General features: G+C 44.5%; 1 protein-coding gene across 2 annotated transcripts in view; it reads left to right on the top strand.

The window, feature by feature from the left end:
* Window positions 1-19,454, top strand: part of LOC142774795 (uncharacterized) — a 75,292-nt gene that overhangs the window by 11,096 nt on the left and 44,742 nt on the right. The window contains exons 3-4 of one of the 2 annotated variants that reach the window (XM_075875878.1): window positions 14,774-14,853; window positions 19,043-19,117. In XM_075875878.1, coding sequence (XP_075731993.1) covers window positions 14,774-14,853; window positions 19,043-19,117 — 155 coding nt within the window. The remainder of the gene's footprint in view (window positions 1-14,773; window positions 14,854-19,042; window positions 19,118-19,454) is intronic. The other variant, XM_075875879.1, reaches the window with a different exon arrangement.

Below are 19,454 nucleotides of genomic sequence, written 5' to 3'. Positions count from 1 at the left end.
GTTGTCATGAAACATATATATGCACGTGGTACATGCGCCGATGCTTTCAGTAAGACAAAGAAGAAGTGAAAAATAATGGATATGATATCAGAGAGATTTCACTGTAAAATGAGGTGGGTGGGGTGCGTTACCGAGCCATTAATTGCACTGCACACGAAACAGTTTAAAGTCTTCGCCGTGATTGTGTCACAGAAAATCTTGTATCATTTTCTACAGTGAAAGCTGGTACGAGGTCACTTTTAGGGTCACACGCAAATGTTGCTGTCCAGCGCCGCCACTGCTGCCGCCAGTGTCCGTAACCACATCGCGCGAAATTAGTAAAAAATAACCTTGCACCAATGACACAGTGGGGCTTGAACCCGCGTCTACTGTGTGCTAGCCCAATATTTTACCACTGAGTTACGCCGGTGCTTGTAACTTGTAAACTTAGGTTAGGCAGGCATGACCTGGCATGAATGGCACAGGGGGGTGGAACCCGAGTCTGCTGGGTGCCAGCCAAGTATTATACCACTGAGCTACACCAGTTTCTTTTCTTCGTTTTCGCTTAAGCTTCGCACACGGGGTGCTAAGATAAAGATTATACAATACAAAACGAACAATACAAAAAATAAATAAAAAATAACTAAGACCTTCAACCATTACTATAACGCATTACGTCCTATAATTCCTTCATGGTCAGTAGGGCTTCTACCATTTCTAAACATAAAGGTACACATTCGTCTGTTTTAACGACGTCGAAAAACCTTGAAATACTTTCCTTAAAATACCCTCTTGCTGGTCTCCTGGCATAGTCACAGTGAAATTCAGTCATTCTAGGGCGCCATATACTGTGCAAGGCAGTCATCATGATAAAATCGAAAGGTAATTCATTATCATTCTTTATTGCCAAATACCTGATCCCATGAGGGTCTAAAAAACTGTTTTTTATTGTTTTTTTGTAATACGTCCCAAAAGTAAACTCTTTCCCAACAGTGCAGGAAAACATGGTCAATAGTTTCTGGTTTTTTACAGAATGACAGTGAGAACACCAAGGGATATAAAACCCACGCTTCTCTAGGTAGGTTCTCACAGGACTTGTTCCGGGGTGTAATTTAAAAAAAAGGACGTTTTGGCACTTGTAGCTGCCGGAATTTTCTTAACTAGTTTGAGTACATTGTGACCCTTGCGTGCTATATATAGCGCTCTGTACATTGGGATGGGGAGCGTAGTGTCACATAAATTACTGAACAGTTTTTCTTTCCAACAGACCACCAGTAGTCAGTCGAAAATGAACACACGAAAACCACACGCTGGCCACAACTTCCTTCATGTATGCTTCCACCACCCCTGTGGTAACATGAGGCCTCACAACGAACTCAGGCAACAGTCTACTTAGTCTTGTTGGACACAGTGTTAGTAGGAAAGGGTCTCTTGTCTCCCGGAAAAAGAAAAACCTGTTTACTAACTGTTTGATAAATATATGTCCTAGCTCAAGGCCTCCACGCTTCACCCGTCTAAACAAATTCGTGCGACTGCAACTTTCCCAGTTAGACCCCCACACAAATATTGCAAACACCCGTAATTTTTGCACATTGACCCGAGAACAGTACAGCACCTGCATCAAATACCATAGCTTAGACACAAAAAACCAATTGCACGCAGTAGCCCCCGCAAACATTGACAGATAAGTTGCATTCTGGCTATTTGATTCCTCCTTAATTTCTTTTGTTTTTTGTGTCCAATATTGATCAGTACTTTTGTATGACTCGAGCAGAACTCCAAGATATTTAACTGGCGTTAGCGCCTATTTATTTGCTGCCGAAAATTCAAGAGTTGAAGGCCAATATCCATGGCGAAAGCTGAGCCATTTACCCAGTTTTTGCGGTTTTGTGTAACTTCGGCGAAAGACTTAGAAACTCTGATTGATTCTTCAATACCTTCATAGGAAGTGTTACAAATCGCAACACCATTAGCGTATGCGAATAGTTTGACCTCTGAGTATTGCACTCTAAAGCCACTAATGATGTCGTTTTGCAATATCGACCGACATATTATTTCAATGTAAATGCAAAACAACAGTGGACTAACAGGGCAATCGACGCACTGAGCACCAAATTCTAGAGGGCCCAATGTCTTGTTGATAATTAGTCTGTTACTACCATTTAGAAATGCCATGGCTACACCGTCCATTATTATCTTACTAATATTATTGTGCTCCAATACTGCAAAAAAAGAGCGTGGGCACCGCAATCAAACGCTTTCTCTAAATCCAGCTGGAGTACGGACACACGAGCTTGACTGATGTCAACATATTCGAGCCCGAACCGCATTTTATGAACATTTGTTACTATGGGCCGACCTTTGATTCCACACATTTGGTGTGGGCCGACGATATGTTTAATTACTGAGCCACCTAAGTTTTCAGTAATATTTTGTAATGTACGTTTGTCAGTGCGAATGACCTGTACGCTGTCATGTGCCTGGGCTTTTCAACGTCATCTGTCTTCGGAATCGGAACGATATGTAATTCATCAAAGGGCGGCGGTATTTGCTTTTCCAGGTATGCCTCGTTAAAAACTCCTGCAAGTATAGGAGACAATTCACTTTTAAAACATTTGCACCACTTGGCCCAAACACCATCTGGTCCCAGAGATTTCCCGGGATATAAGTTATAAAGTGCCCTTTGAACTTCAGATGCAAATATAGATAATTCCAAAGCGCTTTTCACTTTCTCACTGACTTGTGGCATGCAGCTTAAATATTCTGCTTCAAATCTTTACAGGTTTACCTGTCTACACGCAAAAATATTTTCAAGATGCTTTGAAAATACGGCTAAAATGCTGTCGGTGTCAATTACTTCGTGAATATCCTTCTATATTTTTTGTTATGATTCCGTCGAGCGTTCGTTTTTTCCCCCCCTAACACTCTTTTGATTGGCGTCTCTCCAGCAGCCAAAGCCTCAGTCCTAGCACGGACGAGTGTACCGCGGTAGCGTTCCTCGGCATGCAGTGCAGGTTTCTCTTTAATAGTGCGTATGTCCGGCTGTTTGCCCTCCAAGTCAATTAGTCTTTCCAAGGTCATTCGTAGTTCTTTTCTTGTTTTTCCCTTCGTAACTCAGTGCGCAAGAACAATCAATAGCTTTTATTTTTATTCGCTGCTTGAACTATTCCCATTATACTGCAAGTTTACCTTCATCATCCATTTTTATTTAAATGATGCAGTTCATTACCTGATCTAAAAAATGTTCGTCAGTGATCAAAGTAGAATTCATCTTCTACAGCTCCCATGAAAAAGTTCCACATTGTGTTTTTTCTGTCATATCACACTTAACTAACACAATCATCACTGAAGTTTACTGGGTAGACAGTATATGTCTTTCAGTAGTCTATTATTTCAAGCGATACGTAAATGCGATCAAGGCGTACATGGCTATTCCCCTGAAAATGTGTGAAACGCGCTTCCCGCGTTCCATCCATGCAGCTACCCACGTCTTCCAACTCGAGTTCAGTAATCATGTTTGCTAGCGTCGACTACTTTTATTGTATATGGCGCGTCCATTTGATCGATCTTGCCCGTTGAGGACGTAGCTAAAATTGTCAAGTAATACAGATTTTCTTTCCAAGTGAAGCGCTCTTTTAGATTTGAAAAAAAAAATATGAACGTCCCTTGCTAATGGCTAGTGCATAAATACACACAATACGCCACTGACAATCAATAAATTCAAAATCACAGGAAACCAATCTACCAGACAGGCAAAAGAAGGTGTCTTGCACTGGCAGACCCAGTAACTTCTTAATGAATAATACACAGCCTGCAGACGTGCCTATTGCTTGACTAACAATTGCGTAGTAACGCACCGTAAAGCACAGCACCATACCCCGGGCCTCTTTCTCACTGTCTAATTTTGTTTCTTGTTAAGCTAATACATCCAGATCACAATCCATGAGCAGCCTGACGACTTGGCTCTGTTTCCGCTTGGCGGCAAGACCGCGAAGATTTAACGTTGCCACTCTAAGTTTCGGTGCAAAATTCATGTCTACACAGTGAAGAAGTTAGCCCGAGGCATGATGCTTACCTTCAACGTCTAGCATAGAGCTAGACATCCTCGGAGCCTCCAGGTGGACGCGTGCCACTGGAGGACAATGGTGGCCAGTGTTTGTCCGATATCGGGTTGGGACGCAACGTTGTGCTACTGCGTCGGAACGAAGTCGCCTCGGCAGGTTTCCCATCACTGGACACCTCGCGCCATCCTGCAGTGTTGGTGGGGTCTTTTGCTTGGCGCCCCACCACTACCAACACGTACTTTCGGTCGACACAGACAATTGATTGGTTAATTCTACCGGCTTGTGCTCCTTCGATGGGGTGCTTGTGTAGCCTTGCTCGGTTGGCCGGCTGGCTCTTGAGTAACCTCCCCCGATACTATGTCTGCGTCCTCAAACACTGCATAGACAATTGGCGCAAAATTCCTTGCAAATGTTTACAGGATATCACGCTTCTCAGAAGAATGATGATAAATAGCATAGCGAATGCCGGCCTATTGCCCAAAAGTTTATTATCAATGCCGTAGTGGGTACCGAGCAAGTGTGCTCGCAGTAGTTACCCAATGAGTGTTTTGAAAAAAGCTATGAAAGGCCACTCTTCTACCTTTCCCTGTGACTGTGCACGCTAAAAAATGACTAGAAGAGGTAGAAAGGTTAGTCCTTCTGGGGTTCAACTGATTTGCTATCATTATTCGTTCTTTTGGGAATAACTGCAAGAGGATAAACAGTTTGTTCTTGAAGGAATAATTGCAGGAGGACTAAGGGTAGCTCCTGATATAAATAATGGTCACTGTTCTATGGACGAACTGCTGATTTTCGGAAATGATCCATAATATAGTGAATGTTACCGTCGAAAGACTAACTGTTGATCGCGAGAAATCATCCCTGGTAGAGTGAATGTTACTCTCGTAGGACTAACTGTTGATCCCGAGGACGCATCCCTGGTAGAGTGAATGGTACTCTTTCGGAATAAACTGTTAATTCATTTGAACAGTTTTTCCAGGGACCAATGAATAATTCACTATTCATTCACCGGGCCATCATCCAGAGACTAACATGACAGCTTCCTTCAGCTGCACCATACTCAGAACTACATTCGTAAATGTGTGTGGGAACGGTAAATGGCACAGACTGATTCAAAGCTAGAAACATTTATTTTTTTACAAACAAACAATTTTTCATGCGCATCAGCGGTACTCGTCGTCGGCTGTTGTCCGCTTTTACCTGCGAGAAGTAGAATTAACATTCTTATATAAATAAACTAGCTACAAGAGCACGGAGTAATTGCCTGATTCCTAATAATTCGTATAAAATTAATTCTTACAAAAAACTAGCCCGAAGACGACGACGTAATTGCCTAAGCCCCAACAAGTAGCTGATTTTCGTAAACTCCTTGCTGAACATAGCTTCCCTGTAGTATGCATACAGGAAGCAGGTGTGCAAAAGTATTCCCAACTGTCCAACTACGTGGTATATAAGTCGTCGCGGGAGCTGAAACGAGCAGAGCGATGCTCTTGGTCATAAAATACCTGTCATTCTGTTTAATACAGTCAAGTGACTCAGATATAGCTGAGGTTGTAGCCTGCAAAATATTTTTCCGAAATAGAAGTGTCACTGTGATAAGCCTTTCTGTACAATATTCAAGCAAAATATTTTAGACAGCCTAGTTCATGTGTTTAGCGACGCGGACTCATGTGTGCTGGTTTGTGGAGACTTTAACCCTCATAACGAAATCTGGGGCATTGAACATACAGACTCCCGCGGGAATGTTATCGTATGTGCTGTTGAGAAATGCAGTTTGGCAGTGTTGAATGATACCTCTCCAACGTTATGAGATAATATCGTTACTCCAGTTGCATAAATGTCACGCTATGCTCACATGACCTTCTTGAGGGTTCTGAATGGTCAACGCATATCAAAACGCATGGCAATGATCTCTTCCGTATTCTGGTAGGACATACACCTATAAGGAGTACAAGGACTCAGCGCTACTCAAAATATACTAATTGGCAACATTTTTGTCGTCGCATAACAGCTGCATTAGGACAAAAACGAAACTTAGAGACCTTTACAACTATACTGAGCGACTCTTACAACATTAGCACCAAGCAAGTGATTGTGAGAAATGAGTATACTGCAGTTGACGGGGAATACGAACACTTAAAAGCAAACAGAAGACGAGCACAACGGGCTTACTGTCGCAGCTGAAAACTCGAGGGCTACGAGAGGACACATAAACTCAAACAAATTCACACCGTCGCTTTCAGAAATTAGGTAGCAGGTGATGGCCACAATACTGCTCGTCGTTGAGTGCTTTCACCCCTGTGCCTTGAATATGGGCGATCGTCTGATCCTTCAGTGGTCCTCTTACACAGAGCCATCCTTCTCGAGCGCTTGTAGTAGCCCTGAACACTCCATAAACAATGTTGCTGACGAGTTCTGTCGGTTAAGAAGCAGATCAGGAATCACAACTACATGCCCAAAATATGCAAGTTCCTCAGCACTTGTCACTCAAAAGATGCGAGATTGTTTTATTTCGGAACACTCTTAACTTGATGGCTAGTTCAGCCTAGACGGACATAAGTATGCCCTTGAGTTCGGTCGTGTAAAAACATCTTCGAGACCAGATGGTGTTACGTACATGATGCTTAAGAACCTTGGACCTTAGAATGACACTGATAGAGCTATTTAACGATATATGGATATCAGATACCTGATTCATAGAAATCAGAACAATTATTTCCAGTCCTCAAACCAGGAAAGACCCCTTTATTTCTTGAATCATTCCGCCAAGTCAGTCTTACAAGATGTATCTACTTGTTGACAGAGAGAATAGTATACAGTAGACTTGACTGGTGGTGTCAATTTCTCGACATTCAGAAAGAATTCGACTCAGTCACATTCACGTGTTGGCTGGAATAGAGCTTGGACTATGCAGTTTATCACTGCGATGAATTTCAGATATTTTCAGCCATAGGAAAATATACATAAAAACAGCTGAAGGACAAATGAATTATTATTTCGTCACACATGGCGTCCCACAAGGGAGTGTTTTAAGCACACTCCTTTTCAACGGTGTTATGGCATTGTTACCGGGAAAGTTACCAAGCGGATTGAGGTATTCCCTCTACGCCGGTGACGTCTGCATATAGGCCTCAGGACCAGATATTCACGCAGTTCAACCAGTGGTACAATGTGGTCTTGAGGTAGTCAACAAGTTTTAGAAGGACAGAGGCATGAGTCTCTCGTCCGTGAAAATGCGGTACTACCTTTCACTAGACGACGTATACACAACTTCAAATTCACACTGGATGAACAGACGTTGACATTGGTGAAAGAACATAAATTTTTTGGCGTTGTCCTTGATAGAAAGCTGTTGTGGTCGTCGCAAATCCGCGCTATCAAAAGAGGGGCCAACATAGTTAAAAACGTACTGCGTCGAATAGCTGACACAACATGGGGGTGGGGGGGTGGGAAGGAATCCGCTTTTCACTACTGTAAGTGCATCACGCACAAATAAAACAAAAATTGCTTACTGAGCGCCGATTCTTCAGTATTTATCAATAACTATAGAGGAACGTCTTCATAGAACACTGGCAAGGAGTTTAAGGGTATGCTTGGGAGTCCCACAGGACCAATCGAGTTCTCCCGTGACTGCCGAAACTCGTCATCCGCAATTTTCCGTAATATGAGCGGTCCAAACTTGTTGCCATATTTTACGTATTACAACTCAGCACGAGTCGCATTCATTGAGCGTCGTAATTATAGAAAAAAATAAACGTAAGTTATGCAACATTGCGCAGGAACAGAAAACATTACTATCGAGGTATGAGATAAAATGAGGAGATATTAACTTTCCTCTTTGAACGCGGCCAAGACCAAACATAGAGTTGTCGGTCGAGAGAACAATCTATTAAGGACATGTTCGTGACAGTTGCACAGCGGCTGGCAATATGTAAGATTTGTTCCCTATATCCGCAGTATACTTACGTGTATATAGACGGTTCTTGCAATGCAATCTCCTCTTTTTCAGCTTGTGTCATCCCACACTTAGCAATAGAGCAGACATTTAAATTATGTTGACTAATATCTTCTACATCACCGGAGATGCTTGCAATTCCATCTGCGCTAAGCTTCATAACATCCGAAAAAGAGGCACAAACGTGACTCATTTTTAGCGATTTGAAAGTCACTCTAGCGTCGCTGCAAAGTAAAAAAAAAACCTCTTTCAGAACCCCTCTCTGTTATGTGAGACCTTAAATGAGCATGCAAAAGCAATAAAATGAACCACGTGATCGTGTTTCATTGGATTTCATGTCACAACAGCATTCCAGGAAACACGGCAGCGGACGCCGCGGCCAATAGGGCCCAACATAAGGAAGGAATATTTGTTCTGCCAATTTTCACTCACTAAAATGCGTCCACTTCTCAGAAAACTAGCCTGTAGCGTCGCTAAAGACAAATGGTTCAACGAAAAACTTAAAAGCTCAGATTTATACCTAATACACCATTGCATAAAACTAAGCATCCCATCAGAGTTAAGAGATAATAGAAGATTTGAAACATTGGTCCACCGCCTACGGCTTGGTACAGCATTTACGCGGCACTGCCTACACAGGATAAAGTGTGCGCCTAGTACAGAGTGCTCCTGTGGCCACCTTGACAAAGATGTATCTCATCTGCTTCTGAAGTGCCTAAAGTATGAAACACAAAGACAAGTATTACGAGGTAGTTTGCAACTTTTCGATAGGAGGCCCTTTACAGTGACGAAAATACTAGGTCCATAGCCAACTGCAGGACTTCAGAAAATATCACTTGTTGCCTTCAAGACGTTTCTTGAGAAGTCAAATATTTTATGAAAATATTGACCTACCGTATGCTAAATCGTATGCTATATCGTGTTCATGCACAAGAAAGTAAGTAATATATATAAATAGTGTGTTCAATATGTGTAATCATCGGTCTCAGTGTGAACTGACCTTGTATGTGGAAATTGTGTACATATGTATCTGTTAGGTGAATATGAACCTTCATGTAAGGTGAACAGACCTTGTGTGTGGAACATATGAACCCATTGACTGTATGTGAACTGACCTGTAAAGTTTCGTTAATGTGTACCTTTACATCACATGTAGTACAGACTCGAATTTTGTGCCCTTATTATTGATCTTGCGGCATATCTTGCCTACTAAGAGAAAAGTGGTAGCCGGTGCCACCACAATGGCACGAACCTTTCCTATTCCATCATGGTATTAAAAAAAGAATTCCACAGTGGCAAGCTCCTAGAGCATGCTAAAACATGCCGCGCACAGTGATTTTTCAACTTTAATACTATTTATAAAGTGATGAGTCAAGGTGACGAAAATAAAAAACTTACCTTGAAAACTGCCAGATCCACGTGATTTGCAGAGGTAATTAATCCAGAATATGATCATATTTCACAGTGAAGGCATCTATTCTTGACGCTTTGCAGAAAAGAAAGCGCAAAGAGCCCAGCTGCAAGATGGGGTGTTCATTTCTTCGCAGAAAGTTGAGGCGTTCAGTGCACTAAGCAGCCGTTCCACAGAAACACAAATACACGTGCGACCACAATTGCAGCACATACGACGAACTATGTTTTCACAGCAACGTTGGTATCCTGCGAAGCGGCACTCATCTTCCATGGAACCGGAGCGACAAACTATGGACCATCTCTCCGAAGACACCCAATGGGATGCGAAGCAGCAGTGGTGCACTCGGCGCTGACATAGTTCAAACGGGCGTCGACGTGGGAGCTGGAAGAATGGTTTGGAGCGATACTCGGTGGAGTTTCACTGGAGTAAACGTTTGTTTGAAACGCAAAGACAAGGTAAAAGGGACGCGTCGATGACGCTTGCGCTCGGCTTCATCGGCTCGCGTCTCGTAGGTTTTACCCACGCACCGTGTCTATTCTCGAACGCGATCGACGTTCTTGACTCACACCTCATTGGTGTCATTGGTCTTGCACTGCTGACGCTTGCATTCGTCTTCCCTGTCACGCACCTCGTCGCCGTTCCTGGCGCGACGTCGCCATTCGCGAACGTGGTCGTCTTGGCTAACCCGCAACGCAGGCGACAGCTAGGAAAGGTACGCGCACACTAGCGGGAAGCATGCCCCGGTGGCGTCCGGCCCGTCGGCATGATCGCGCGGCAAGAAGCAGCGCACTGCCTACGTTGCCGGCACCGGGGCACCACCGCCGAGCTAGACAACGGCGCGCGAGCGCGCACAGGGCACCTACCTGCGGCTTCTCGCCAACAGAGGGGGAGATGTGGTGCGGGTGAGGAGAGGGCTCGAGCGAAGCGAGCAGTGAAGAGGGTGAAACGAGTGAGATGACACGCGGTGAGCAGCGACAGGCTAGGAAGAGAGCGACGTCATGCGCACGCACTGCTAGAGAAGGCGTGGCCTACTTGGCACCGCCCCGGTGCGGACAGACAGCGTTACATAGGCAAGTCAAAGAGCTGCTTCACCTGTAAAAGATTACCACGAGTGATGAACATGAGCCGCACACTTGACTACAGTGACTGAGCAATTCTAAAGAAGTCCGGTGCGGATGGACACGAAATATACGCGCTGAAATGTCCGCAAGACTTGCGTGATTGTCACCACTGGTACATATAGTGAAGTTTATTGAGCAACGTTTGAAATCATTATAATGCTTCGTGAAGTATCAACCTCCGAGAAATTATTTTTTTATCGCGTGATTTTCTTCATCGCAACTGTAAGTGGATTGAGGAGCCTTGTCATCAGTTCACTGAACCCCTCAGCATGCATTGGCCACCTTATTCACCTCTCAATCCTCTGCCTCATGCTAACACCACCCTGAAAAAGTAGAAGAGTGAGTTTCGGGAAAATGGGGCGCTCCTGACCGATAGCCAGAGCTTTGAAAGGCTGCTGACCCGTGCAGACAAGGGCAGTAGTAAAAGTGCCTTTCATTTCTTCAGCCCCTACACGAGGGAGTATGTGAGCCGTTTGTCCTCTCCTTATGCTCCTGTCACATGGGCACTCGTGAACCCCGTTTAACTCTCTCCTCCTTACAACGGAGATGCGGCCCGTGTCACACGATCACCGTTACGCAAATGAAGATAAATGGAGCATTGCGCAAATAATGCAAGCGGAATGAGGTACTCTCGTCCTCAGTATCTGCTGGTCAACAAACATTTTCGGGCACTAACGTGTCAGGGTTAGAACATTGATACATGTTTAGGCAATATGAAACGTTTTTTTCGCAGTACTCATTCATAACGCGTTTCTTTACGTATATATACCTCCGTCATAGTGCAGCTACTCTCCACACCGATGCATTCCACAACAACGTCGCCGCCATTTGAAAATATTTCTTCCGGGCTTGCGGTTGTTGTCGCCACCGTGTTTGCGTTTGCCTACGTGAGGAATGACTGACAGTGCTGCATCATCGTCGCCTGCTTCGACGGCTGCAAGAATGGGTAATGTGACCCAACCTAAGTGAAGGGTAATTTATGCGCTACAAAAACAACTAGTCGTTGAACACCATGCAATTTCAAACATAGCGTTAGGCACAAGGTGGCTAGCGTCACTGTCTGCATTACTACAATTAATGTTGCCATTTTAAATAATTTTTAATGCTTTTTTGTCGTCAGCTCTACTTAGTATCGTGTTTTTTGTAAAACCCTCAAAGCAAAGATACACAAAAAACAGATAGAGATGAAATCAGGATACTTCTGCGTAAATGAAACAGCACCAGCTGAGCCCCATCGTGGCAACTATTACAACCTTTTCATTGCTGTGTGACACTGCCCCAACTCAATCTCCGGCGAACTCCTTAGGGGAGGTTGAGGTTGACGGAATTTAACAGAGTTCGGTGGTGGCTGTGTGACAGAGGTATTATATATAGTCCTCCTAATCTACACATGGCACTCTCTTCACCACACTTGGTCTTTTGGCGGACGAACGACACTCTTTGAGGAAGGTGACGTTACTCTCCCATTGAGATGGATTTTTTCTTACAGCGTAGGCCCTCAAAAGGTAATTTAGAGTTTAACGTGCTTAGCAGAATGCGATGCTTGGCTAAATAACGAGATAGAGATTTTCAAGCTCTTAGCGCTAAACGTCGCGTAGCGTTTACCGCACACGCGCTAGTTTTGAGGTTTAGCGCTGCCATGACTGCGTGGTTTACGTTGCGCTCGTTCAACATGGCGGCTGCTTACGACAAGCGCTACGTACTGAGTTTGTTTTGCTGTTGTAGGATACGGTTCGTCAGCCGCAAATAATGGGTTAAATTAGCTTCGATTGCCTCCACGCACCTGCGATGGAGAAGGATTTAGGAGTATACGACTTAAGCGATGTCATTACATGGGTTGCCCCTATTATCTAACGTTGTCACGACTACATTATATGGGCGACGCACGGGCAACGTTCAGCATAAGTGAGGCACAATAAAATGCCTCAAAATAAAGTAATACAAATCGTTATTGTCACTGAACATCACAAAACACATACAAGCACAATAGCATAATACTAGATAATGACGTTACCATAGGCATTCTGCAACATGGGACCTAGGTTTCTCGTCAACTGCTTAGGTCACTTTGTTTACCAAGTTACGCTACATGAAGCAACGCTCCGATAGCATACGCTATAGTCGATACATATGTGAGACAGAAAAAAATGTTGAACACTTCATTATTAGCACTCATAACAGTGAGAGATCAATATAAAAACCCAAAAGCTCAAAAAACTTACAAAAGCGAGTGAACAGTTCAGGAAACGAGACTTAAGCAGAAAAGCATAGCACTGGCGAGGAACTGAGCGCTAGCTTATTGAGACAGAATATTTCTTTTCAGGGCAACCTCCTGGTTTTATACTAGTCGGCGACTTCGACGAAGACATTACAGACCTTGGGACCTAGAGTTGTTCTCGACTGTCTTTGCCATTTTAGGTCATTTTTCCTCGCTTAATTTACATTATACGGGGCAACGCTCGAGTAATATGTTAGACACCAAGTTGTTTTACAATAAAGTAATATCAACTATAATTGGGACACAGCACTGTAAAACACCCGAAAGCACACATTTTCTATACTAATCGGCGACTGCAACGTACACAATATGGTCGTTAGGGCATAGCGTCGAGCGCGCGTCATGGCTTCGTGGACATCCGCGAATTGTTTAATTTTTTTGAGATCGCATTCCATCGCGAATGTTCGTTGGTGTAAATAAGACCATCAGCGTAAATAAACTTTTAGCATACCAGTTTTCAATTTCGGTGCGTGCGTAGAGTTCATACGTATTTACTTTTATTGATACTAAACAGTAGTAATAACCGTGCATGCGCAGCTGCAGGAAAACATTTTTATTTAGTGTTTCATGCAGCAGCCCACCACCGCCACACTGGCGTATTTTCGTCATGAATATGGCACTGTAAAACTTGAAGTAACACACTGGACAATGGAAACTGGAAGAAGCGTTTCCGTCGCCATGCGTTGAAAATACGACCTGTGGCTCTGCAGCACACGGTGCCAAACCAGCAAGCCACGGAGCATACGTTCTCCAGTCTCCCAAAGGCGAGGTGCCTATATACACCTTATATCGTTGGCGGTCCTCAGAGCTCAACCACTTTAGCGCGTTTTCGTCATCGCCAGGGAGATTCAGCAAGATTGGTGCGGAGAGCGAGCTCTAAAGCTCGTCGCCCCTCTCGTAGCGATGAGCGCGGGCCTTCGCAGGGCGTGGTTGCTTCTGCGCGCACGCTTATCTCGTGATATAGGGTAATTGAGGATCTTTGTACGTCCAGTGTTTCCACTACAAGTTTGCTTTGAAGTTGATTTGAATGATTGACATGCAGGGTTTCACGTCCCAAAACCACCATATGATTATGAGAGACGCCGCAGCGAAGGCTCCGAAAATTTCGAACCATTCGGGGTTAATTTATGGGCACCCAAATTTGACCACACGGCCCTACAGCGTTTTTGTCTTCATAGAAAATCCAGCCGCCGCTGCCGGGATTGGATCACACAACCTGTGGGTCAGCAGCCGAGTATCTTAGCCACTAGAGCACCACGGCAGGGCTTTTCTGGAAGTTGCAAAGGCTTTGAAGAGTGCACAAAGGCCACCACGCTTTCCACAGCGGCCGTGTTGACGACACGGTGGCAGTGCTCCCACACGAAAGAACAATTGTGAAAGTTGTTGGCGTTGTTTATCTCTATATTAGTGCGTTCATTTCATGCGTCTTTCCTTGTCTTTAAGAAGCATGGTTTGGGTGTCGAGCTGATTCAGTTGCTGGTACGCGCTCGTTTCTTCCAGCGGCGCGTTCTACAAGTTTCGAGCTGGTTGCCTTTGTTCGGGTGACAATAAAATTTGTTGCTGTAGTATTTATTACGTCGCCCTTGTAACGAAACAGTGCACAACAAACGCTCAACTACCTCTGTGAAAACACGTTTAACTTTCGTGTTATACCAATTCATAACACAGCCGTATCGCTGTATTTCTTTTTGCTTTTCTTACCATACTGCTAACAGCGCATTCCTTATCCCACAGTTAACATTGAAGTTATAACTTGGGCTCGTGTATATTATCCCGCTAGAACAAAATGTGCTTCGGCAAATGTTTGAAGCGTGGTAGCATCCTCGCACCTCCCGGCACATTGCATTTCATTAAACAATGTATAAGCAGGACACTTCTCTAGAAGAATGATTATTTTATTGTGTATAAAATTTCATGTCTTTTATACTAACCTGTGGCCACTCTTGAATTTTCCATTCACAGAAAGAGCGAGCATCTACACGCCACGCTTCGCTATTGCGGCCGCAGGCCAGCAATGTTTATTAGACATTACGAAGAAAAAGGTAAGAATAAAAGAAATAGCACATCGAACAACACATGCGTGCATGCGATTAGCTGATGCTAGGCCAAATACTATCCGAGCCACTGTGCACACATTCTAGACTATTAAAGAGTGCCTATGGAAAGCGTAGCAATTCTAGCGTTTTTATACGATTTTCTTTTCTACTCATAGAAGCCGTCATCTTGAACTGATAAGCGTTGGTTTTGTAGGTTTTCTATGTTGCAGCGTGAGGTGATCCTGCTTAAGAATCGTTGAATGTGCCGGCCAAGCGATTTTGTGCGAAGAGTTCACCGTAGCGCTGCTTGTTAATTCGATAGAAACACTAAACTGTCATGTTGATTGATTTGTGGGGTTCAACGTCCCAAAACCACCATTCGATTATGAGAGACGCCGTAGTGGAGGGCTCCGGAAATTATGACCACCTGGGGTTCTTTAACGTGCACCCAAATCTGAGACACGGGCCTACAACATTTCCGCCTCCATCGGAAATGCAGCCGCCACAGCCGGGAATCGAACCCGCGACCTGCGGGTCAGCAGCCGAGTACCTTAGCCACTAGACCACCGCGGCGGGGCCTAAACTGCCATGTTATCAGTCCAAGACGGTGGCGCTTGAATGCGTTTGAAAAATGGTGAATATGTTAAACCATTAAACGATTGCAGTGAACTGCTCTAGCAGTTGCGTTCCGATTAATTGCAGCACCGGGAGTTCCTTAAGGTTCTGTTATACTCTGAAGGTCTCGACTCATGTGTAGGCGTTTGTTTGTCGTGTCACGTTGGCGATGACCAGCCAGGCGTAAATCCACCTGCAACTGGTCCAATGCGACGCGGAGCGACGCCACGGCTGCAGCCATTGCAGCGTATGCGCAGTAATGAGCAGAGCGGATGTTGATATGTAGGAGTGGCTGCAGGTGACTAATGCCACATTCACACTTGAGAATTGAAGTGGAAACGAAAACGCCAGAGCGACAAGAAAGCCACAACCACGCGTCGAAAGTTCACAATCCTTCTGCCCCTGAGAGATGCTGTACCTCCGCCTAGGAGACAATTATTTCGATGTTGCTTGCTTTCTGAACACTCAACTTCGTACCAAACTCCTGTTATCGCTCAAAGTAATGAAAAAAGAATAGCATGACCCCTTTCAAGCCTTGTTTCGAAAAATAATTTAGCAGAAAGGACACGAGCGAACGCACCGGCAGCGGCACGCACTCAGGCTACCGCAGGGCACATAAACGAGGCACGTTGGCGCATGCCGACGCATTGTGGCTGCGCCGTCTACTTCCAGTGTTCTCGGCGATCGTAATCCAAAACAGGCTTTGGATGAACTCGGCCTCTTTGAGGCTATCAAGATTTATCTTGCTGCACGGGTAGTTTGCAAGTTGAGCCAATGCGAGCCACTGCCGAAGCCATTTTCGCCACGCTTAATCTGTGGCTGACTGTTTAGATCCCGTGGTTTCAGCTAGTCACAGGATAGTGTAATCAAATTCGTGAAACAGATAGAGTATCCACTTTCGCGTTGCGGCAAAATCGGTTTGGAACCGGCTTTTTTTTTCTTGTTCTGGCCTCGCGCCATGGTGTTCCACCCGCTTATGCGGCGAAGCGAGCATATTTGCGGTGAATTTGCTGCTTTCGTTTCCTTGCACGCCATGTGCGAACGCGCCATAAGAACTGGTGGGTGCTGGTTGGGGACGAGTTTAGCGCCCCCGGTATGAAAAGCTGCCGGAAGTACTCGGAGCCGAGCGACGTCCGAACGTGCCATGGCCCATCCGTCACGTCGGCGGTCAGCCGCCGCGGAACCACGGAATACTGTGTTTTGCTAACGTGACGACATCGTAATGCGCTGGAGTATGTCAGCCACTGTAAGGTACCCCTTAGTCTAAGCTATCGAGCGTTGTTTTCACATCGTCGCCATTGCGATGAGGCCACGTGGCTCGGAATCAAAGCAGAACTCACCTGATTAGTAGTGTGACCCCTCAAGTGCTGAGCTATACCGTGGCGGGTATTTACTTACGACTTTCGTGATTTGCCGAAACATATATTCTGCTTTTAGTCACAAAGCCGCAGCTTAAGAATCACTCACTCTCCCACTTTAGTGCGCACCATAATATATTCGCCATGCCCGCGAAGTATATGGGCGGCGCGCTGTGATTCAGGATAGCACTCCCAGGAGGGTTAGCCCAACGTTACTAAGGTCTAGTAAAATTGGGTTAAGCCGTTTGTTAGCATAGGAGCATATAAAACCTGCAGACGTATTGGCCGTCTCCTTTTCCTTGAATAAAGCCATGGCCTGCACTGAAATGTATATGAGGCCTACATACTTTCAGCAGCTATGGAAGATTGTTCCCTGAGTATTTCCCGCGGTGGGAAAGGTCATATTTCAGCTCCGTTACCATTCATGAGCGATGCTTTGGGAAATAATGTGCGGGCTACAGAAAACTGCACTAATTATAATTAACGTATGAACTGAACGGCTCTTCGGGGTAGCATGAACCGAGCCTGCCTTACAGATGTGCCGCTATACTGGGCCACTAGCGCGTAGCTTGAATGCTGCACGGTATCGAATGTTTAACGTTGTGATCATTTGCTACCATATTACGCCGTCATTGTTTGCATTGTCAGGAACCTGGAGCTGCTTCTTCAACTAAACACAAAGATGTAACATCCCATGCGTACAGCTTGTGTCACAGATATGCTCGGACTGTAGCCTTGCGCGATTCCCTGCTCTCAGATGTCAGGTTTCATCAGTGGAATTAAAATGTGAATATCAGAAAGAACACACACGTATACTTCTTGCAACTACAAAATTGCGAAAATTCGTCAAACAACAATGTCATTTGGGAGGTGCTGGTAGTACAGATGCGTGCATAGTAGCCGTCAATGCACGTTTCATCACTTCAATCAGCTCGCTTCGCTATTCGAGCTCGAACCTATTGGTGGCATGCGGCGCTCTATAATATCCACTGTAATTGCACTAAAGGTAATGCAGAAGAAAAAATATGCTTTTATTTTGACCTCGCTGAAGCGTATGATAATATACATGCAATCAAAGGGACTTACGAGGGTAAAAAATAATTACCGCACAAGGAGACGAAATAAAACTCACTCCTCCTGAGTGGGTAACTGATGAGTGACCGTCACTGTCACTCTCGGTGCGTTCACAGCCTTCTAGGTCCTACGAAAAATCTTCGTCATCAAGATGACTTCCTTCAACATCACCGCTGAATTTCTGAGGAATTACCTCCGCCGAACGACTTAACAACACCAACAGCAGCACGTCACCACTCTTTACCTGGGCAGGGAGAACATTTCGCTACCCGTCAATAAGCAAATTGCTTGCAGTGTGCTGGCATCTATAAAAAACGTTCAAAAACAAGCGGCGCAATGTTGGCTAATTTGTAGAAATTGCGAGCCTACGCAACTTTTTGCGCACTATGGTATCGTAATAATGCACTACAAAAATACTGACGAAAACAATATACATGTAAGAGAATTAAGATGAGATTAGAATAAATAGGTCTGACGATAACACTTAACTATCCTACGTGGCTACGAAAACCTTGCGAAACTGATATACGTACTCAGCGGGCTATCATCAAAAGTGCAAGTTGGCACTTATATTCGCAAACACTTCGCATGTCGCAAAAACGAGTGAGATTTAGCGTGTCACAGAGAGTCCTCTCTGTTCACTCATGCAGGAAACGTACAGTTTGGTAGCGTTCATTTACTGATGACGCGTTAACACTGACGCGTTAACACTCGCATATTCAAACTATATGAAGCGTCTGCCGGCTGACTTTTCTTGAGACGATGCTCCCGAATTCTGCTTGGCGGCGCTACAGTCTATCGTCAATGGACATTGCGAATACCACAATTACAAGGCAGCCTATTAACAAAAAGATTCTGTTTTTTTTTCAAATCATAGGTTTCATTGAGATCACTAAATACGCTATGCAAATGTTGCATTTCATCTACTCCCCCAATAGGAAAATTGTTTAAGCAATTCCGAACACCAGCATGGTACAAATTCTACAGGCAGTTGTGCTAGAAAACTATGGAAATAGAATAACGGGGGCTGTTTAGGATTGCCTGTCACAACGTCTTTCTGTGCCTTTAAGGATCAATAATACTTGGTGACTTTTTCGCCGAGTATTTCAATTCAGTTGGTGTATGCGTCATGCATGTTCTTTTTGCAGAAAGCAGAGCGAAAGCGCACAAGCTTCTATTTTGGTCAGAAGAAGAAAAATGCGCTGTATTTGAGGTGGTCCCAGGTGAGAGACCCATTAGGCTTTTTGTTTCTTTTTTTCAGTAAGAACGTTTATACTGACATTCCAAAAAATCATCCGACAAAGACAGCGATATAGCTAATTTAAAGTTTATTGGTTAACGTAGTCCTGCAGGACTTTTTCAAGTAGCAACGAAATGATTTTACTATGGCAGCTTACTGCCTTATGAATTTTCGAGAGTCAGCCTAGTACAAGCGGAGTTACAGAGATTTGTCGTACGTTGCAATTTCATTGTCTCGTCCCGATGAATGCGCTAGAAGCTAAGCCAACTTGGATAGCACGGGATAGAAAATACGTCCCGCACGCTTCGCGACCTGGAACA

This window comes from Rhipicephalus microplus, chromosome 10 (genome assembly GCF_043290135.1).
Source record: "Rhipicephalus microplus isolate Deutch F79 chromosome 10, USDA_Rmic, whole genome shotgun sequence".
Lineage (NCBI taxonomy): Eukaryota > Metazoa > Arthropoda > Arachnida > Ixodida > Ixodidae > Rhipicephalus > Rhipicephalus microplus.
The sequence above is the reverse complement of the archived record's forward strand: the minus strand, read 5'-3'. Positions and strand labels throughout refer to the sequence as shown.